At 45.3% G+C, this 23,073-nt stretch overlaps 1 protein-coding gene across 1 annotated transcript in view; it reads left to right on the top strand.

The window, feature by feature from the left end:
• Positions 1-23,073, top strand: part of Astn2 (astrotactin 2) — an 887,273-nt gene that overhangs the window by 615,031 nt on the left and 249,169 nt on the right. Inside the window, exons 14-16 of the mRNA XM_042678724.1 lie at positions 4,660-4,784; positions 9,173-9,277; positions 13,612-13,791. Of these exons, the coding sequence (XP_042534658.1) occupies positions 4,660-4,784; positions 9,173-9,277; positions 13,612-13,791 (410 nt within the window). The remainder of the gene's footprint in view (positions 1-4,659; positions 4,785-9,172; positions 9,278-13,611; positions 13,792-23,073) is intronic.

Here is a 23,073-nt window from a genome sequence, read left to right as displayed (position 1 = left end):
CCCTATCTCTATAGAAGTTCCCCTTTCTTTCCCTCAGTGCTGGCATGACTGCCCCATCCCATAACCAGTCCAACCCTGTATCTCCATGAGGCCAGACTGACCCTTGCTTAGGAAAGCCACCTTTCCCTATCTGGTACCCATTAATAGAATACTCCCTGGGTAATTCTCTCTAATGTTCCTGGGGGACGAGGGGGAACAGGGTGTCTGTGTATTGTATAGCCAGGCATTAGAGGAAGAATGTTGAAGCTCATTGGAGAAGAGCTGGAATTTGAGACTCAAATCTTTGGTATCTTTTAGCTCCTAAATCATTCTGGGACCCTGAGGCAAAAGATGAGAAAGTGTTGTATCCAAAGATATAAACCATATATAATGCCATCATCTATCTCCAGGACTCCTCCCTCCCTTCATGTCTTCAACAAAGGTTCACAGAGCACCTGCTTTTTCTGACTTTTACTTCGTTTATACCCAGAAGCAAGGTCCTGGGGCAGCTGTGATACCTTGGATGGGTAGATTTGGGGAACACAAAGAACTTACAGTCCAGTGGGAGAAATGGGCATCAAACAAGGTCTATGCATAGATCTAGGGATTAAAACTAAAGTGTTCCCTGGAAGAGCAAGATCCTAAGAGAATATGGAACATGTTTACAAACAAGACCACACTAAAGCTACCAGCACGACTATGTTTATTGCAGCATTATTTACTATAGATAAGATATGGAACCAACCCAGATGCCCCTCAGTAGATGAATAGATCAAGAAAATGTGGTATATATACACAATGGAATTCTATGCCTCCATCAGAAAGAATGACATTGCCCTATTTGTTAGGAAATGGAAAGGCTTGAAAAAAATTATATTAAGTGAAGTAAGCCAGGCCCAAAGAAACATAGGTCCCATGGTTTCCCTTATTTGCAATATCTAGTGTATGTCTGAGTCAAGCAGAAAAGGTCAAATAAGTTGATGTTAGAGAAATTAACCCTAAGACATGTATTCAAATGTTTTTTTTCTTTCATGCGATTGTTTCTAACACATTTATAAGATTATTTCTTTGTTGCCTTGTATGTCCCTCCCCCACAGTATAACCCCTGCATTCACTGTATTTGATGTCGGTATAATTTGTGGAGGGGAAGGGGAAAAACAAATTGTTTAAATAGGGATACAGGTGGACCCATTGCAACAATGAGATGTACAAGTCGTTATGTTGAAAACGAACTTTACAACTTTGGTGGGGGGGGTGGGGGCAGGGAGGATTGGGTGGGGGCCAGGGGCAGGATGGGAAGGATGGGAAGAGGAAACAAAGGAGGAGGCTACAATGCTTGACAGGAAATATACTCATTATCTTGCCCATGTAATTGTAACCCCTCTGTACAGTATTTTCACAATTAAAAAAAGAAAAAAGAAAAAAGAATTGATTGGGGAAAGTGTCTCAAAGGCTGTAAAGTACTGTGCGGTTGGAATAAGGAATAGAAATTGCCCAGGTTCAGAGTGTAGAAAAGTTTGCTCAAGTGAGGGTTCGTCCTTGGTGGAGCTTGCGTAGGATCAGTGCATGCTCTATAAGAGGGATTTAAGAGTAATTGGCGGTTCTGGACAACAAGGCCGGGAAATGTGGCAAGAGTAGGAATAGAAGTGAGGCCACTGTGAGGGCCTTGCAGACTGAAGCACAGCGTTTGAACACTGTCCTGATGTTCACAAATGGGACACTTGATTTCCCACCTCTCTGTTCCTAGGGTCCAGAATAGTTCATGAGTTGAATGTATTTGTGGAACAAATAACGCCTCTCATTCCCATCGTCTGCAGGGCCTGGGATCTACTCCCTTAAAAATTTGATGAGATTTTGGTTAAATAAATGATTCATGTTTTGCATTTAAAGAAAAATTGACAGGTTGTTTTCCCTGTAATGTCAACAGTGATTTTACTTGTTTTCATAGCTATACTTTGAGAGATGTTTCTGTAAACAAATCATGGCCCTGTTGCTAATTTGAAACACACACACACACACACACACACACACACACACACACACACACACACACACACACACACACACACACACACACACACACACACACACCAATCTGAGAATCAGAATCCAGTTTCTGACCACCTGACTTTAAGCTAACACCCCCATCAGTCCCTCGGTCACCTTCCCAGCTATGCGATCCTCTGATTGCTATCTGGGTATCTTCTGAGGTTCTTTGCCCAGTGGAACTTTCCCAATGTCTGTTTTTCCCTTCTGTGTTCTGGTTTGGTTTGGGTTTTTTTCCCCACCCCCTCTGTGAATTGCTTGACCGATGCGAAGGCCCTGGGCGCCCTCTGCTGGTGGAGGCCATACAGGATTGTAGCCAACCGCCAGGCAGCTGCGCAGGGACCCCAGTACCTAGGAGAAACACTCCCATTCCTATCTTAATCATTAAGTGCTCCATGCTGACCTGCCTCCCTCTCTCCCAGCCTTCCACACTGGTGGGCTAATTTCCTTCTTTCCATCCATCCCTTCTCCATGCACTTGCCCAAGTCCCTTTCTGCTTCCTGGGAAACCCTTCATCCAAGAAAGGGTGCCTTGAGTCAGGGCTCTCCTGCCTCTTGCAGTTGTACTCTGCCTTTTCTCCCATTGTCCATTCAGAGTCATTCTTTCCTACAGCGGGGAGGCTGTCTTGACCAAAAAGCACAGGGATTGGAGAGGGTCACTGGAGAAGAGAAGGTGGCACTGTTTCCTTCTGCTGCCGTTATAAAAATACTTCCGGAGAGGATTTGAAATGGAGACAACTTCCCTCAGGGGATGAAATAAGCCCAAAGAAATCACCACTCGGGCTGGGAAGGTGGCTCAGTGGTAGAGTGCTTGCCTTGCATGCATGAGGCCCTGGGTTCGATTCCTCAGCACCACATAAGCAGAAAAAGCCAGAAGTGGCGCTGTGGCTCAAGTGGTAGAGCGCTAGCCTTGAGCTGAAGAGCTGAGGGACAGCGCCCAGGCCCAGAATTCAGGCCCATGACCGACAAAAAAGAAAGGAAAAAAAGAAACCACCACTCACACAGCTTTCCTCTGCCTGTGTAAGTAGGGGAATATGACAATGCCCGCTTTGAGGCCTTGCCATGAGGATTGGAGAGGTCACATTGACACCACCCCTGTGTGCAGTCAGGTTGTGATCTGCTGCTGGTCTCCTGCTCTCAGAGCCATTGTAGCTTTCCCTTCCAGCTCTCCCAGCTGTGTGTCCTGGGCAGAGCTTTGATTACCCTGTAGTTTGGTTTTTGTCTTCGTGATTCTCATTTCAAGGCTGCCCGTTCCAGGTGGCAAAAGAAAGCAATAAACATCCTCCTCCTGTTGTTCTTGCCCCTCCCTCCCCTCTCCAGGTTTATACTTAGTGTCTCCAACTCTGAGGGTCTCTGAACACCAAGTGTCCTCAAAAGTCAGGTTTAATATAGAAATGACCTTGACCCCATCCAGGCAGACTGATTGGCACATTTTGTGCATGCACCTCCCCCCCCCCCCAATAGCAAGCAGCAAACTCCCCACCCACCACTCCTCTTGGCTGATTGCTTCAATTTTAGGTAGGCCTATTGTTTGAAGAATGAAGCCAGCCCCCTGTTCTACACAATTGCCACTGTCCTTCAAAACTACATTGGCAGCCGAGTGCCAGTGGCTCATGCCTGCAATCCTAACTACTCAGGAGGCTGAGATCTGAGGATCGCAGTTGAAAGTCGGCTCAGGCAGAGAAGTTCATGATGCATTGACCTCCAGTGAGCCAGCAAAAAGCTAGAAGTGGAGATGGCTCAAGTGGTAGAGTGCCAAACTTAGGTAGAATAAGACGAGAAAGTGTGAGACACTGAGTTCAAGTCCCAGTACTAGTATACACACAATAAACACATGCATACATGCACATATATATGTATACATATACATACGTACATACATACGTAAATACATTTTTGCTCATGATTTAGTCCTCTGGCTCATTCAGGGCCTGGGTTACCTACCCATTGGTGAAGGAGTATGAAGTTAGGGCTGGGCAAAGAACAGTGTTCTAGGAGTCAAGGCACTGTGTTTGAATCTAACCCACTGGCTAAACCAACGAAGTCACTCTTCTTTTCCAGTTTCCCCACCTGTAAAGTGAGGAGGATGAGCCCAAATGCTTGTAAAGTCCCTTTCACGGCATGAGCATCCATGTTTGCTTTAAGACTTGCTTCAGTGAAACCTTGTCCCCTCATTCTTCAAACTTTTTTGTGCTCTTCTACGTTCCCTGACATCTCAGTTGATCCTTGTCTTTGTTTAAGCAAGGGGACAGTTCACAGCTGAACACTGAGCTGAGAGAGCATCCAAGAACGTCTTGAACAATCGGCAGCTTGATCTCATGCAGTGTTTACAACAGCCCTGAGGTCTAAGTCTCCACTTTGAAGTCAAGGAGACTGAGGCTCTAAGAGAACACACAAGTTACTGGAGATCATACCGTCAATCAATAGTTGGGCTAGCCTTGGAACCTCTAAGCTGCCTGGCTCCCCAGCCTGTCCTTAGCACTTGTGGAGCTGGGATCCAGGAGACTGGAGGACCCATGGCAGGGCATCGAGGCTGCCAGTCCATTCCATCTGTAAGACACCTGCCTCCGTCCTGCACCCCCAGCTCCCTCCCTCCACTCCCTCCATTAGGCTGTGTCTCTGCTCTTCTTCACAGGGAGAACAACTTCATCAAAGACTTTCCCCAGTTGGCTGATGGGCTGCTGGTGATCCCACTGCCAGTGGAAGAGCAATGTCGGGGGGTCCTCTCCGAGCCGCTCCCGGACCTCCAGCTGCTCACTGGTAAGACTTACATCCAGACCTTTCCAGGCTGGCTCCCTGACCACACACCACGCACATACATCAGTCTTGAGCAAATCCAAGATGGGTCTGACCACACCTTCTCATTCATCAAGGATGGGATGGGCTAGGTACCATTGGCTCACGCCTGGAATGCAGGCTGAGGTCTGAGGACTGAGGTTCGAAACTAGCCTGGATTAAAAAAAAAAAGTTTAGCAGATGCTTATCTCCCCTTAACCGGCAAAAATGCTGGAAGTGAACTGTGGCTCACGTGGTAGAGCACCAACCAACCTTGAACAAAAGAAGCCAAGGAAGAGCTCCAAGCCCAGTGTTCATTTTCTTGGGTTCTTCCTATGACCTGTGTAGATTAAGAGTCTTCACCGAGCACTGGGAACACACATCAGCCTTTCTCACTGGGAGCTTGTCTCCCTATTCACCTAGCCAACATCTTTCACTGTCTTGACAACTTTCTCATTCTTATGCCTTTTTAACTTTCAGTACCTTTTTGTGCTTTCTTGGTTCATTTTAAAAATCATTCTAAAGTAAAATCAGTGGACTCTCCAACCTAGAGCATTTCCTCCTTGAATTTTAGTTTATGTATGTGGGCACAAGCTATTTGTTAAGAGGGTTTTTTTGGTTGTTTTGGTTTGGTTTGGGTTTTGGTTTTTGCTGGTTCTAGGGCTTGGACTTTGGACCTGGGCACTATCCTTGAGCTTTGTTTTTGCTCAAGGCTAGTGCTCTACCATTTGAGCCATAGCCCCACTTCTGGCTTTTTCTAAGTTGTTTATTGAAGATAAGAGTAGATTTTCCTGCCCAGGCTGGCTTTGAACTGTGATCCTCAGATCTCACCCTCCCTGACTAGCTAGGATTACAGGCCTGAGCCACCAGCACCCAACTACGAGGGTATTCCTGTCCCAACTTGTAGATATGAATGTACACTCAGAGCAGTGAAGACTAGCCCGGCATCACACAGCACCTATGCTGGGACTGGGCCTGTCCTTTGCATTGTCATGTCCCTGGCACTCCCTCCCCCTCAACCTCCCTATTTCCCGACTGGACAGTTGTATTTTGTAGGCTCTCCTGACCCTCACCCTAGGATGCCTTTCTACTCTTTCTTGTTGTTGTTGCTGGTGTGTGTGTGTGTGTGTGTGTGTGGTGTGTGTGTGTGTGTTTCTCACTTCCTCTTGATTCTAAGCTTTGCCATTGGGTATTTGTGTGGCACCCACTGACAGAAGATAATGGCCACCCCCATGGGAAATTGAGCTATCTCAGAGAGAAGGCAAGACCACCCCCCATCACTTCACAAGCTCTAGGGAGACCTCATACAAATTGTCAGGCTTCCATATGCCTCTGTGGTAAAACAGCAAACAGCAGTGAACCCACATGGGTGAGGGCCTCCTACGGGAACGACTCTGGTATGCATAAACCCACAGGATCTTGCAAGGGTGTGATGCTTCCTATAAACCAGTTCAGCTCTTCCTATAAACCAGTTCAGCTCATATATTCCTTTTAAGGCAACATGAGTAGGCTATAGACATATCATCAGAGACTAAACTGAGATGACCTGAACTCCAAAGCAGATACTTTACCCACTGTCCCCTGTCTTTCATTACCACCCTGGCTTGTCTAATTCCAAAAAGGATGTAAATGAAGTGAAGTCATAGATGTTAAAAAATGCGTTGTTAAATGAGCCTATAAACTTCTAGGCTTTCCTTGATGGTTTTTTTTTTTCTTATAAGATCATAGAAATCCCAAGCTGACATGAAATAAAAAGGGCATCTAGCTAGATCTTCCATACTAGTGAGGAGTCGGGCCTACAATATGCCTATTGAGTGACAGTCCCTTGTTGGATGCCCTCGGCGGGGGGAGGGAGGGGACGGGGGGGGGGGGGGACAGATGGGCTCATGATAAATGCAGAGCTACTGTCCTCTGATAAAAAGTATTTTGGACCAATCATTGATCATTGTCTGTTCTTCAACAGTTTCCCCTGTGAGACTTAGAGTATAAACAAGTCTTTTGCCAGATTATAGTGAGAAATAGAGACTGTAGGTACACATATACATATATGTATAATGCTTGGTTTATTATGATTCTCTGGCAATGTTACAAAATGATATGATTACTTGTATTGACTCAGGAATCTTTTGGTTTTGAGATGGAGACTCTATGTAGCCCAGGTTGACCTCAAATTCATCATTTTCCTGCCCTAGTCTCCCAAGTGCTAAGATGTATAGGTGTGTGCCACAGAGATATTTGAAAGTGTTCTAGTAAAAGATTTGCTATAGTGTCTTGGTTTATTTTATTTTATTTTTTAACTGAATTGCCAAAAGGAAAAAACAAAAAACTCCCTACCTCAGTGATTTATTCCACCCACCCCTCCACAGGTGGAGATCTGGAATAGAGTCGGGCTTTCTGTGGTCAGGGATAGTATAAGATCAGGGACGGCTTTATGAAGAAGAAGGGAAAATGTGACCACCGGCCAGTCTATAGGTTTTTGAAAGCCTGCAATAGGCAGGCTTTGCTCTATACCCTGTTTTAGACAGGTGGGAATAATTTTAACATTCTACACATGAAGCTTTATACTTCAGGCTTGAGTCTCAGAAATCTGAGAGTTGTAAAGAAGTAGGAAGTAGATGCTGGCCACTTATGGGAGAGAAGTAGGGATATAATGAAGGGCAGAGAAAGCAGATTTTTTTTTTAAATAAAGTATTTGTCAATCAAGAGAACATGGTTCCCTATTCTGGGCATCCTTCCATCAACTGAAAGATAATAAAAACTTATAGCAAAATAATAAAAATCCTGTATCAAAATGGTCAACTAGCCAGGCACCAATGGCTCGTGCTAATAATCCTAACTATTCAGGAGGCTGAGATCTGAGAATGGAGGTTTGCAGCCAGCCAGGGCAGAAAAAGTCTATGTGGTTCTTATCTCCCATTAACCAACAAAAGGCTAGAAGTGGAGGTGTGGCTCTAACCGTAGAGCTCCAGCCTTGAGCAGAAAACCCTGTAGGATAGTGCCCAGGCCCTGAGTTTAAGTCCTTCCCTCTTTTGGAGATAGGCTATTGGTCAGTAATGCCCCCATCATTCAACTGCGGGTTTGGATAAGCAGTGGTGGATGGGGGACAGAAGCTCCCTGACACCTGACGTTAATGTTTATAACACTTTCTCTGCCCTGAGTTAGAACCACTACTCTGTCCTCCCTCCCTCCTTCCCTCTCCTAACTGCTCTCCTTTTGTCTCCAGCCTCTGCAAAGGAAAGGCAAGAAAGACAGAGGAGATAAACAGTAAGGACACATTTATAACCAAGCAGCCTTGCTCCAGTGGACATATCTTTGGGGATCATGAATATTTTTACTTTAAAATGAAAGCCTCTAAAAATTATATTATTCCTGAAAAGCAGAGAAGGGAAAAAAAAGCTGACAGTAATGGACAACTTTAATTCTATAGTAATGTCCAAGAAGAAATCATTTGTTCCAATGAGAGTCTCATTTTAATCTTGGTATCAAATTTCTCTTTAAGTGCCTCCTCACCAGGGGACTAGAGGAGAGGAGAGGAAATGTGCCTGTTATTTGCAGAGGCTCAAGAAAGCATGGATTCATAACAACAATAATAATAACTGCTGACGTGAGGAGAATTTCTTTTCGAAAGTGTCATCCTGATTACACACACACACACACACACACACACACACACACACAAAGCAATTCCAAAGCTTAGGGTAAAGAATTTTTTAATGAATTTTTTAATGAAAATAGATATAAATCAGAACGTAAGAATTTTTTCATACATCCACTACCCAGTGTTAACCACTTGCAAAACGTTTTGTGGTGGTTTCTCTTTGTTTTGTGGTTGTTTATACAACATCTGTGTTTTCTAGAATGTGGTCTGTGGAACCTGTGTTCCGCTGATCCACCCGTGTGAAAGGATTCAGATACATTTACACAGTACTTTCATTGGAGCCTTAAAATGCCTATTTGTTTATTTAAGTGGCTGATCATTAAACATGTTAATTGGTTGAGCTAGTGTTTCCCACTCTTTTACTTGAAATGGAAACTTCCAAATGGGTCCGCATGTGTTTTACATAGCACCATGTTAAGAAACAATGGTCTCCATCAGGACTAAGCATAATCTGAGATGGTTCTTACCTGTTAGGTAAAGGGGAAGGCTTAAGAGAGAAATCGCAGAGGTGTGGCCGAGATCAAAGGCATCCAGATAAAAATGGCAGACCCCAGTGGAAGCCTGTACCCAAACACTGGGCCTCTATGACTCAGAAGAGGTGATCATCCACCATCCAGAGCTCAGAGCTTGCAGGACGACCATTGTGGTCCAAGCTGTGTCCATTTCTGTGTTCATGTGTCTTTGTCATTTCTCCCCCCGCCCCACCCACCTCCAGGAGACATCAGGTATGATGAAGCCATGGGCTACCCCATGGTGCAGCGCTGGCGGGTACGGAGCAACCTCTACCGTGTGAAGCTGAGCACCATCACTCTCTCGGCAGGTGAGGACCATCGCCTGGACACGTGGGGGTAGCCAAGAGGATTTGGAGTGACCCCCCCATTCCAGGTTCCCAAGGATCTAAGGTTATGTGCCAAGCCTTGGCTGGCACAGGGCATGCCAAGAGAAGGAAGGTAACTGGAGAGGAGAGCAGGTTCGCCCGGCGGGCAGTGAGATCCATATGGTATGGTAAGGTCAGCTCCAGGATGAGAAGGCCATGACCCAGTTGGAGAATGAGCTTCCTGGATGCAGGAATATCTGGGCAGGCTGTGGCAAGACTGAGAGCCGAGAGAAGATAGATAAAACCACAGTGTGAATCCTGTTGGTCCCCTGGAAGGAGAACCATGGCAAATTCTTCCCTGGAGCTAATCCCCAGGTCCTCTCTAAGAGGACAGCACATAGTCCTCCCCCTCCACACCCCATCCCCACCCCCCACCTGACCTTGGGGACAATTTGTCTTTCTCAAAATGAGACACCTTTGCTCACGACGGTGGTTTTGAACCTCTAGATTCCCTCACCTGTTTCCTTGCTCAGGGATCCTGCGCCAAACTACTCTTTGTTACCTCTTCCAATCTTCTTTCCTCTTCAAACAAAGCAAGAAATTCCTGTGCTAGGATGCCTCTAGCCAAGCACTAACAGGTGCCTGATTCATAACTTAATCTTTAAAAAAAAATCCTTGCTGAGCAACGGATGGCTCAAGCTTGTCATCCTAGCTACTCAGGAGACTGAGATCTGAGGGTCATGGTTCAAAGCCAGCCTGGGCAGGAAAGTCCGTGAAACTCTTACTCCAATTAATTACTAGAAAACCAGAAGTGGCGCTGTGACTCAAGTGGTAGAGGGTTGGCCTTGAGCTGAAGAGCTCAGGACAGTGTCCAGACCCAGAGTTCAAGCCCCACAATGGACAAAAAAAAATTATTTTATCTTTATTGGTTCAACACAGAGATTCAAACTCAGTGCCTGATGCTCTTTGGCTCATAGGCTGGCACTCTACCAACTGAGCCATGCCTCCAACCCCTCATAACTTAATTTTGACTATCTCCCCCACTGACCTGACTGAACACTGAAGTCAGTACCTAGGGCTTGTGTATTCTACTCTCCTGAGAGCTTAAGGCAGAATCAGCCGAAATTGGACATTTATGTTTGATGAAAGAATTAAAATAAATAATAAATGAAAACCAAAAAAGAAAAAGAAAGCATGTCGAATGACAAGACCTGGTGTAGGGTTTTCTGGCTGGCTGACTCATAACCCTGCCACTGGCTTATTTAGCCCTGAGTTCTTGTCTCATTTTTTTCCCTTAAACTTCTTCAATGTATTTTGTTCATCAGCAAAACGGAGCTCTCTTAGCTTGGAAAATTGAGAGCTTTCCCTTCTGACAGTAGTTATTGCTGCTGTTAAGTACTTTATAATGTTTCATATGTTATGCCTTAAAACAGTCCTACAAGAAAAGCATTATTTAACCTATTTTTTATTTCAAACCAGGAAACTGAAGGTCAGAGAGGTTAAGTAACTAACCTCAAGATGCACAGCTAGCAAGGGGCAGATTAGGGAAAATAACAGGGATTTGATTGCATTTGGGGGGGGGGGTCCGGCCATGGGGCCTGAACTCTGGGCCTGGGCGCTGTCCCTCAGCTCTTCAGCTCAAGGCTAGCACTCTACCACTTGAGCCACAGCGCCACCTCTGGCTTTTTTCTTTTTGCTTATGTGGTGCTGAGGAATCAAACCCAGGGCCTCATGCAAGCAAGGCAAGCGCTCTACCACTGAGCCACCTTCCCAGCCCTTGATTGCATTTTTTTTTTTTAAATCTTCCTGGATAAAGATCCACAGAGCACCTCCCAGACACTGTTATATATTACTTAATAGAAATATGGCATTATTAATACTGCTGAATTAATTATCCAGTTGCATGAGTTAATAGGTGATAGAGGTTATTCTAATCAAGTACCATTTCTTTGAGCCCTTTTTCTGTTTTCCTACCACCCCTTCACCCTGCACTTGCGAATGAAACTGTGAAGTTCCTATTAGGACTACAAAGGTGTACTGCCTTAATGAATCAGTAATGATGCTCCTGGAGCCACCTTGTAAATCAAATGTTGGCAAGTTGGAGCTCATTGTGGATGTTGGAGAGATGCAGGCTCCACAGTGCGACACAGAATTGGCTGCTGTGCTGGTGGTTGTGGCTGGTGTGTGTGAGTCTGCTGTGATCTAGGGACTGAGCGGGGAAGGTGACTGGGGTAGGTCATGGGAGGAGGAGGCTGCACAGGTGTAGAGACAGCTGAGGTGGGGCTTCCACCTGCCACGAGATAGAGCCGGAACTACAAAGAGCAGGTGCTCAGCCCCGAGCCTGAAAGGCTTCCTAAGGAAGGGTGAGTTTCAGGGCCCTGAGGAGGAATGGACTTGGGCACTGGGGGAGATGCGCCTGTAAAGGAAGAAAGGAATGTCAGGTTGCCTTCGAGACAAAGGCTGGAGGGAAAGCTTGCTATGTGAAGCTTAGGAGAAATGATCCTGCAGGTCCAAAGGCTCTGGAATTCATCCAAGAGCAGGCAGGAGCTCAGGCAGGTCTGAAGAGTAGGATGTGAGCTGGGCACTCCAGCTCCTAACCAATCAGGAGCTGAGAGCTGAGCCATGCAGTAAAAAGCCAGCTCAGGCAGGAAAATCCCTGAGATGTTTACCCTCAATTAACTATCTAAAAGCTGGAAGGAGCCGGGCGCTCATGGCTCATGCCTGTAATCGTAGCTACTCAGGAGGCTGAGATCTGAGCATCACAGTTCAAAGCCAGCCTGGGCAGGAAAGTCTGTGAGACTCTTTTCTCCAACTAACCACCAGAAAACCGGAAGTGGCACTGTGGTGACTCAAGTGGTAATGTGCTCGCCTTGAGCTGAAGAGCTGAGGGATGGCGCCCAGGCTCAGAGTTCAACCCCCATGACTGACGAAAGAAAGACAGAAAGAAAGAGAGAGAGAGAGAAAGAAAAAAAGAAAGAAAGAAAACCTGGTAGAGGTTTGGCTGTCATGGTAGCGCACCAGTCTTGAGTGAAATCGCCCTGAGTTTAAGCCCCATTAAGACACAGATAAAGAAAGGAAAGGAAAAAGAGAGCGAGGAAGGAAGGAGGGAGGGAGGGAAGGAAGGAAGAAAGGATTAGAGACAATTTTTGAGGAACAGATGATGTTCAAAGGGGACAGTGCATGGGGCGGGGGTGGGGGGCAGGGGCCTGAGCTCTGTCTTCGCTGTGGTGTTATATCATCTCTAGTCTTCCTGCTGTGTGTACCAGTCTCACTATGGATGAGACTCCCAGCATCACCAAGTATCTCCTGGAGGACCTGGCCAAAATGTCAGCTAGGTTTAAAAAACAAAAAGCAAGCCTTTTCCTACACTCAGCGCTCTCTAGGTATTCTCAAGCTCCAAGTCCAAAGCAGCCTGTTTTGGAGTAACCACTTCTCAGTCCCGGCTTCCTTAGCAGTTTGCCGTGGGGAAGCTGAGCTGCCCACTGTGGAGGGAAGAGCAGGGTTAGCAGCTGAAATGACAGAACCTCCCCCCATTGCCGGGAGACTCTGAGACAGTCGCTTGGTTTGAGGGGAAAAAAAGAGAGTGGAAAGAGCCGTCACTGACTGATGGTACTGGAGGCCTTTTGCTAGGTGCTGAAAACTTAGCAGAGGACTAAGGGAAAATAGAACAGCAAGAAGGCCCAGAGGCCATTTTGGGAGAGAGAATATACCAGTATAGCAGGAGGGGAAGAGCCAAGATAGAAAGGGAGGCAGGGGTCCAGGAAACTGAAGCAGGGCCAGGGCTATACTGAGCCCCAGGGGGAATGCAGCCCAGGACTCCAGCTTGTGGACAAGGCCTAGTTTACTTGGTGTGTGCACATGGGAGTAAAAACATAAGGAGCTTTGACTCCATCTCCTCCAGCTAGAGGATTAGACTCATCCCTTTTATGACTTGCTCATCTGCAGGATGGGGTGGTTGTGCTAAACAGTGTTTAGGCTAAGGTTCAACTAGAAAGAGTAGATGAAATCATCTAGTGTTGTGTCTGGTTCACGTGAGTGCCTCAGTCCGTAGATGCTCTTTTTGGCTTTGTGATTGTCACTTGAAGGTCACCCCTATGGAGATCACTGGGGTTAGGCCTTCTACTGCATAGTTCCTTCCACTCCATCTCAGTGTCCACCAGAGAGATCCATGAGGTGCCTCTTTAGACACATGCGGTCAGTAGGCTACCACTGTGGTGGAAAAAAAATATCAGGTACTAAATCTGAATTGGAATGAGCCACCTGCCAATGGATGTCTAACCTACGAGTCCCCAAGCTTTACAATCTGACCACCTATGCACGCGCCTTTCCTTGTCCAGGCTTCACCAACGTTCTCAAGATCCTGACCAAAGAGAGCAGTCGAGATGAGCTGCTGTCCTTCATCCAACACTACGGCTCCCACTATATCGCTGAGGCCCTGTACGGCTCAGAGCTCACGTGCATCATCCACTTCCCCAGCAAGAAGGTTCAGCAGCAGCTGTGGCTCCAGTATCAGAAAGGTAAGCCCAGAGTGCGGTTCCGAGGTGGTGGTGGGGAGGTGTAGGAGGCGGCGACTGCAGAGACAACTGAGCTGCCTCAGATGTAAATCTTGGCCCTGCTATGTATGCACATGTGTATATACACATATATGTGCTTGTATGTGTATGTGTATACACACACACACACACACACACACACACACACGCACACACAACGGGCAGTAGGGAGAAATGATTCCTCAGGATTCTTTTCAGTATATGTAATTCCTGAAGCCTCAGTTTGCCCTAGACGACAGATCCTCAGGTTTACTGTAGGCTCGATGTTTAAGATTCTTCCAACGTCAAGCAGGAAGGAGAGGGAGAAGGATCAAAGACCACTTGGCAGTGGTCTATCCTTGATAGTCTTCTTGGGAGAATCCAGGAGGAGTTTGCGCTCCTCTGGAAAAGCTACATCATACCCAATCGACAGTTATAATTCCTCTGCGTGCACAGGCCCTGGGACTTAAACTCAAGGCCTGCACTCTGCCCCTGAGCTTCTTTTGCTCAAGGCTAGCACACTACCACTTGAGCCACGGCTTTACTTCCAGGTTTGTTTGTTTTGGGGTTTGTTGTTGTTGTTGTTGTTGTTTCATTTTTTGTCGAGCATGGGGGTTGAATTCGGCCTGGGCGCTGTCCCTCAGCTCTTCAGTTCAAGGCTAGCACTCTAGCACTTGAGCCACAGTGCCACTTCCAGCTTTTTCTGCTTGTGAGGTGCTAAGGAATCAAACCCCAGGGCCTCATGCATGAAAGGAAAGCACTCTACCACCTTCCCAGCCCCCAGTTTGTTTGTTTGTTTGTTTTTATGGTTAATTGAGATATGAATCTCACAGACTTCCTGCCCAAGTTGGCTTCAGACCACAATCCTCAGATCTCAGCTCCCTGAGTAGCTAGGATTGTAGGCATGAGCCACCAGAGTCTGGGTGGTATTACCAGAGTTAGAATCCCACCACTGCAGGTTCAAGAAACTAGTCTGCCATTGGGAAAGTCCTTTTTTTCCTGTAAGTGTTCCCTTCCTGTGAAATGAACACTTAAGTGACAATTTGTGTCTATTTCCCACATTAAAGGAAGAAGTGGTTTGTGGACTAGCATTTTGAGGAAGTTAGAAACATTGCACCTGGGGGCTGGGAAGGTGGCTCAGTGGTAGAGCACTTGCCTTGCATGCATGAGGCCCTGGGTTCGATTCCTCAGCACCATATAAGCAAAAAGAAAAAAGCCAGAAGTGGCGCTGTGGCTCAAGTGGTAGAGCGCTAGCCTTGAGCTGAAGAGCTGAGGGACAGTGCCCAGGCCCAGAGTTCAGGCCCCACGACCGGACCCCCCCCAAAAAAAGAAAGAAACATTGCACCTGTACTTGCAGGTGTTGGTAGGTCCATGTATGGATACTTCTGTTTCACATTTGAGAAACGGAGACTCAAACATGCCAAGTCAAGTACCCATTGGTACACAGCTAGTAAATGGCAGAACCAGGGCCAGAAACCACAGCTGATTTTGTGGCAAAACTCCATGTTATTTCCCTCCTTTATTGCAGTTTCTTGGTATAATTAGTACTATTAATATGAATTATTTACCTAGTAAGAGAAAGGCTCTTAAGGTACAAACTTACTTCCGACTTGTTTGTATGACTGAGCCATCTTATCTCCAAAAACTGAACCGCTCGTCATTCATCAAGCATAGATGGTGTGAGAGCCAGATTGGACTCTAAGTTCACACTGAGCTCTGCCTGCCAATTTTGTTTGTGCAAAGACACATATCCCCTTGGCCAGGTAGTTGTGCAAAGGAAGTATTTAAGCAAGCAGCTTATGAGTACAATGCCTTTCAACATTCCAATGCTTTCGCTAGCTGCTCTTTGTCTGTGGGTTGAGGTCCTGCATTGGCCTTTGTTTTCTCCAGACCTCCCCCTTTTGCCTCTGGAGGTTCTACACTACCCCACTCATGCTTGCACCCTGCCTGCTTCTCATACGCAGCTATGAGGCATGGATGGTTTATAGGCTCAGAAGACATAATTGAATTGTCGGGGAATAGCTTGGTTTTATGGCTGTGACAATGACAGTCTTTAAGGAAGTGCATTAAATCAATAGAAGTCTCATTGTGCTGCCCTATAAATAATGTGCCACATCATTAAACAGGGCAATAAGCTTCAGGAGTTTAAAGCAATACAATTAGGTTATGTTTATAAAATCCTTCGCTCACTGCGGCCACTGAACTAATTTCCTTAGTGCCATCTTCAGGACCCGAGACGTTACTCTGATACTAGCTTCCATCCTATTTTCATCATTGGTTGCTTCCAGGACTCAGATCTCCTCGTTCTGGAAAATCTCATTCCGTAGGTAGATGTTAGACAAGAATGTGTTGCCTGTGTAAGGTGGGAGAAGGAGCAGGAAGAATGCCACCACAGGGCCTCCCTTTAGGTCTGGTGTGCTACAAACTTTGAGTGAACTTGCGTGATTTCTGAGTGACCTTGAACTTTGAGTGATCGTTGAACTTGGAGTGATCTTCCATGATCCATTCTTGCTTCCGAGTAAGCTGCTAAGATGAGTGGAGGTCCACTTGCACCATTCTCATTGTGTTTCTTCCTCTCTGGCCACTCAGATGGTCCATCGTCCACTCTGGGTTTATGTTAATATTTGGCAAGGATGCTAGGAAGTAATTTACTTCTGTATGAATGGAGGAATGCCTCAGGTATGTGCCATTGAACAGATGAGATTTCCCATCCTGCTTCCTCTTCTCACACCCCTGCCAAGTAACTCTGGGCCAAATAACTTCTAAATCTCAGTTTCCTCATGTATCAACAGAGAATAGTAATTTCTTTGCATAACTTTTGGGAGGATGAGCTGAAATCATGAAGGTAAATTGCCTGACACTTAGTAAATACATGCAATTTTTTTTAAGTAGCTTGAAATAAAACCACAATGGCTAATGTGTGACCTCAACTTTTATTTCTGCCTGTGAACTATACATGCCACTGGGTACAATCTCCAAATGTCTATCTGTCTTTTCCTTCCTTCCTTCCTTCCTTCCTTCCTTCCTTCCTTCCTTCCTTCCTTCCTTCCTTCCTTCCTTCCTTCCTCCTTCCCTCCCTCCCTCCCTCCCTCCCTTCCTCCCTTCCTTTCTTCCTTCCTTCCTTTCTTTTTTACATTTTTTATTAGCACACATGAGTTACACAGAGTGATTTCACTGTGATGCTTTCATATATGAATACAATACACCCCAATCAAACCCATTCCCCTTCATGACTCTCCTCCCCTTCCCCCTTCTTGAGACAAATTCAACAAGATTTTCATGGGTATGGAAAGGTCTTAGAGAGTCTTTCAAATCTATTAATTAAGTGAAATCCGAGACACAGATGAAAGATTCCCCTGGACTGAAAGGATCAATCCTGGAAGAGCAGGTTAGGGAATGGACCAAACAGGGCACAGAAAATAGCCATAGACTTTCTTCTAAGCTGCTTGTTATCCTGTTTGTCTGCTGACCAAAACAAAGAAGGCATGTGTATTCACATATCTTTTGCAGAACAGAAACCTAGGCTCAGTTAAAAAAAAAAAAAAAGGTTTCCATGGCATGGTTCCTCAGTGAAGGAGCCAAGCTGAACCCAGGGTTTCCTTCCTCTCAGACACAACCTCCTCATCGATTGGAAACAAGCATTCCAGCCCTTCCTGATGTACTAATATTGGCCACCATTTGGATCCAGGGCCACCACTACAAGTCACTGGAAACCCAAGGGGCATGGGGTGAAGAAGCTGCCTGTAGAATATTTCTCAGGAGAGTTTTCAGTCTCCTTCACGCAAGTGGTTCTAAGTGCATTTCTGGGGTGTGCGGGGGCCCTCACATTTGTCATTCATCAGGAGAGTTTTCAGTCTCCTTCACGCAAGTGGTTCTAAGTGCATTTCTGGGGTGTGCGGGGAAGGACCCTCACATTTGTCATTCATCAGTTCTTTGGTTCACCACAGTGAACTCTGTGCATACCTTGTGCCAAGTGCTGAGCACCTGAGTAGGTAAGATGTAGGTTGATTTAGTCTCTCAACATTTCATTGTTTCGTTATAGATTTTGTTGGTTTTTTTTTTTTTTTTAAGTCTACTTGTAGGCAATTGGGAAAGGGAAGGGACGTGCCCAGTAGCTCTCCTGTATCAGTTCTGACCATTTAAGGCTTCTCTAGACCACTTAATGGCAGTCATTAGGATCATTGAGAAAGAGCTCTGCAATGTTTGTTCTAGGTTAAGGAAGGGAATACATTGGTTCCTACCCTATAGATTTTCTTCTCTGCCATAGGAAAATTAAAAGCTAGAATAAAAAGGACTTAACTTCTGATGCTGATTGTAGAGAAGGCCTGGGCATGCTAAAATGATGGGAAAGATCCAAACAGGCAGGTAGAGTTTTCTATAACCAGATGGGAGTTTGGGGTTTTTCCATCCATTGAAAGAGGATGGAAGCACTAGACAGATCAATAAGGTAGAGACCAGTTGGATTCCTAATCTGGGTAAAGATGGGTTTCAGGAGACAACTGGAGTACTGAAGTCATTTCCTACGATACAAATCCTGAATGTCATTAGCTTTGCATGTTGGAGTCCTTTAACCAATGAAACAAGGTTTTTAGATCCCAGGCCCAGAGGTCAGGAATCGAGAGTTTGGTCCAAGCAGTCACCCTCCTATGCCAAATAAAGAGACATGGTAAAGGGCAGAAAAAGGGAGATTTATTACATGGCAGCCCTGGGAAGACCGCAATTCGGTACATCTTCAGCCACTTTCAAGGATATAGATTTTGACATCAGGTTAAATAAGAAGACCTGGGAGCAGTGAATGAGAAAGGTCTGCACAATTTAAACAGTCCCCAGTCACCAGTGTGGCCTGCTTGACCATTATCTCAGTCTTTATCCTTGTGAGAATTCCACTTTACCACTTTATTACTGGAACAGAACACGAACAAGGTGGTCTCCTGAGTTTCTGGGTGTTCAGCACCTAGGCGCTGTCCCTGAATTTTTCTGTTCAAGGCTAGCACTCTGCCACTTTGAGCCACAGCACCACTCCCATTTTTCTGGTGGCTAATTGGAGATAAGACTCTCAAGGCCTTTCTTGCCCAGGATGGTGTGGAACCACGATCCTCAGATCCTCAGATCTCAGCCTCCTGAGTAGCTAGGATTACAGGCGTGAGCCATTGGCCCCAGTGTCTGGGTGGTTTCTTTAATATGATCATAAGGCATCGCTTGTTTGAGGGGCCATTTGCTTTCCTACAAGATGGTTATCAATGCATCTTGCCTTTCTTAGAGCCCACGGTGAGTCACAAGTTGACTGCAGCAGAGAATAGCTTGGATCAAATGGCATAGGAACAAAGTTTGGGGACTTTTAGTGAATTCACAAGATACAACCAAAGCATCTTTTAAGTTGCCTCTTATACTATCACCTCTGCCTTCACCCATTTCCCTAAACAATGTGCAGTCTGAGCATCTTGCTCCAGTGTAATACACTATATGTTGCTGGGCCTTTTCCCCCAATTATGGCTCCCTTTCACTCTTTTCTTTGAAATTTGTGCTGTCTAGCTGTGACTTTGATACCTTGTGATTATACCTTGATTATTTCCCTATTTCTCTGGATACCTTTAGAAAAGACTTCCTCATTTAAAGATAGAGCTCTGTTCTTACAATCAGATGGAGCTCAGTTAAAATCCCAGCTCTACCTCTTACCAGTTATGTGATCTTGGGGAAATCAATTCACTCTTTGAGATCAATTTCCCTATATCCAAAATGCTAGGGTCATTGTGTACGCTGAATAAGAAAGTAAATCAATGGATGGACCTATTTAGTGTAGTTGTGCACCTGATTCTTACCTTCATCCAACCCATTCCCTTCACCCATGGCTGCTCCATCCATTGGGATCAGAGTGTTCTCAGGTGTGTGTGTGTGTGTGTGTGTGTGTGTGTGTGTGTGTGTGTGTGTGTGTGTGTGTGTGTGTGTGTACAGGGGAGATTTGATTGCTGCTTGATTTTCATCCCTTGTCATTTGACCAGGGCCAAGAATGGGGTAGACATTGGCCTGAGGTAGAGGGCCTCATGAATTGAGCTTCAAGTTTGGAACCAGTGGAAGGAAAAGGGTGGAGTTGGAATAGAGAGAATATTGAAAGGGGTTCTATGTCTTTCATCATCCCCTGTCATTTTCTACTTAGGGAGGGTAGAGATGGATACATAAATTACCAGTTTGGTAGGCTTCCTGATTTTCAGTTGCCTTTTATTTCATGGAGAGAGACCCAGGAAGGTGACCCTGGAAGGTGACAGGTATGTGTGTATAAATTGTTCATCCTCTGTGTAAATAAACACACACATACGCACACACACACACTGGTGAGGGGAAATGAGGAGGAGAAAGACAGAGACAAAAAAAAATGGCACATCACCAAAACTCCAAAAGAAAAGTGGAAGAGAAAGTCTAGAAGCAAAAGAATTTATATGATGACCATGCCTTTTCTGAGCACGCATTGTTCTCCCCAGCCTCTGTGACCCAATGAAAGGACATTTTTCATCTGAATCTTATGCTGTTCCTGAGTTCTGATTAGGAGAATCCACAGTATAGAGATGTCCCCACAGATAAGTGCCTATCTCCACTTTTTAAAGGTGTTTTATCTCTATTCTAATTTGCCAAGACTGTCTGAGGGAATGCATTTTTGCATTTCCATTTGAATTGCAATGTGCTTTTGAATGTCAGCTGAAACATTTCTGGACTACTTTCTGCAGGAGTTTGGCTGTTTTGGGAGGCAGATCAGGGATTGGTGCTGGGGGATGGGAGCAGAGGAGAGGGAAAGATGTCTTCAAATGTCACCTCCTCTTATGCTGACAGGTGTGGCCCAGGGGCGGATGTGAGCCACAGAACTCTCTAGAGCTTCCTGTTTCCTGGGGGAACTTGCTTCAAAGACAGAAACCAGACATGAAAGGACCTGTTTCTGGGGATTTGAGACCTGCAGGGTGCTGGTATACTTCCCCAGTGATCCCATAACCTGGGGCCAGTTTTCACTTCCCATCTTGCTTGACCTTTTGTATAGCAGAAGCCTTTGACAGAATCTACTGCTGTGTAGGCTCCAGGCACTTTCTGTGCTTGCTTCCAAGGGACCAGGCCTTTCTTTTCCTGCCCCTTTCTGTCTTTACCCTTCCTGGCTATTGCTCCCCTCCCCCAACCCCCATCTCTGTCTCTGTCTCTCTCTGACAGTCTTCTCCTCCTCCACTAAACTAGTAAATGCCACTTCACAGGAAGCCTGTCCTACGGGCTTCTCTCGCTAGACTGGGCAAATCAATCACGTTCTCTGTTGCTGACCCTGTACTGAGGCCTCCCACTTGGTATCTCCAGCTCCAAATGCTTTCTTGGAAGATTAACTGTCCTGTTAGCTCCTCTTCTGGCCCAAACCCCACCACACACAAGCCAGTGCTTTCCTAGTGTTCAAATGAATTCATCATTTTCTTGTTTAGAGGAAGAGCCAGAAGTCTGGGCAGCCTCCTCACCTTACTCTTGCTCCCACCACTCCATTTCCAAACCATCCTTAGTCCGATCAATTGGAACAATCAAAAAGCTCTTGAAATGATTCTTCCATTTCACAGCTGCCATCACATCCCAAGCCACCATCATAGCTTGTCCAGGCTCCGGATTTTGCCTTCTACTTGGGTCTACCTGCAGCCATTCTGTCACTTCCATTAATCCAAACCCAAGCCCAGAAAATGTATATTTGGCAGGATCCTCCAGAGAAATAGAACTGACAGAATGGATATACATATATAAATAGGCAATGATAGGCAAATAAGTACTGTTTATAGATAGATAGATAGATAGATAGATAGATAGATAGATAGATAGATAGATAGATAGATATAAATTTGGTATCACAGTGTTGTAAGGTAACTCAATAACTAGAAATAGAGAAGCCACATTTTGAGAGGTCAATTGAAGGTCTTTATTGGAAAGGGCACTTGAGAGTTCATGACCCAAGACTGGCAGGTCTAGTAACCTATCATCGAAGTCCTTACTCCTGCCTCTTGGGATTCAGCCACACCCATCACCTGAGAGGTGGGACTTTATCTTCCTTTACCATGAAGAAAAGATGGTAACAGTTAAATCCATTTCCCTATTCACCACATAGCCAAGATGGCACCCGTTAGACCCAGTCACCTTATTTCAACATTTATGGAGAGTTGTGGAATTCTAAGATGTATACATTGACAAGTTGGAGACCAGATGAGCCAATGGATAGTTCCAGTTTTAAGTATGGAAAGACCTGAGACCCAATGATGTCCATTCCAGTCTGAAAGCTGAAGCCTGAGATCCAAGACGAGCTCATGTTTCACTGAATTCTGATGGTGGGAAAAGGCCAGTCTCCTAGCTCAACACAGCTAAGTAGGGGGAAATTCTTCTTCCTCAGTGAGGGCCACATGATTGTTTTTATTTAGACTTCAATTGCCAAGATAAGACTGATTCCCTTTAAGGAGGGAAATCTACTCACTGCAGTAACTTACAAGTTAATCTTATTCAAAATCATCCTCACAGATATATCCAGAATAAATTGACTAAATAGCTGTACTATATGGCTCAGTCAAGTTAATATACAAAATTAATTATCACAGACTATTTCAATAATGAAGATCCTTTTATGTTATTCTTTAGATTGAAACTCCTGGGTTAGCGGGGTGCTGGTGGCTCATACCTTTAATCCTAGTTACTCAGGAGACGGAGGATCACTATTCAAAGCCAGCCTGGTCTGAAGCTCATGAGATTCTTATCTCCAATTAACCAGCAAAAAAATGTTTTTTTAAAAAAGGGATATTGAAGTGTCTCTATGGTGATAGAACACCATCCTGGAAGGGGAAAAGCTAAGTTCAAGCCCCTGTGATGTTAGAAAAAGTGAAGAATACTGACAAATAGAAGCATTTCATGGAGGATCTGAGAGTATTAACTTTGGAGTCCTATACACTTATCTTCTACATTTCCTAATTCGAATGACCTCAGGGCAATCTCCTCAAACTCTGTACTCCTTAACTGTAATAAAGGTTAACAATCTCAGCCTGAGGTAGGCGCTCATGGTTCATACCTGTAATCCCTGCTACTCGGGAGGATCTGAGGATCCAGGATTGAAGCCAGCCAAGTCAGGGAAGTCCATGAGATTCTTTATTTCCAATTAACTATCAAAAAGCTGGAAGTAGAACCATGGCTCACATGGTAGAGCATTAGTCTTGAGAAGAAAAAAAATAAGGGACAGTGTCTAGGCCCTGAGTTCAAGCCCCACTACCTGCATGCATGCAT

This window comes from Dipodomys spectabilis, unplaced genomic scaffold (assembly GCF_019054845.1).
Source record: "Dipodomys spectabilis isolate Male_0828 unplaced genomic scaffold, ASM1905484v1 ptg000046l, whole genome shotgun sequence".
In the NCBI taxonomy this organism is placed as follows: Eukaryota; Metazoa; Chordata; class Mammalia; order Rodentia; family Heteromyidae; genus Dipodomys; species Dipodomys spectabilis.
This window is presented reverse-complemented; position numbering and strand designations above follow the sequence as displayed.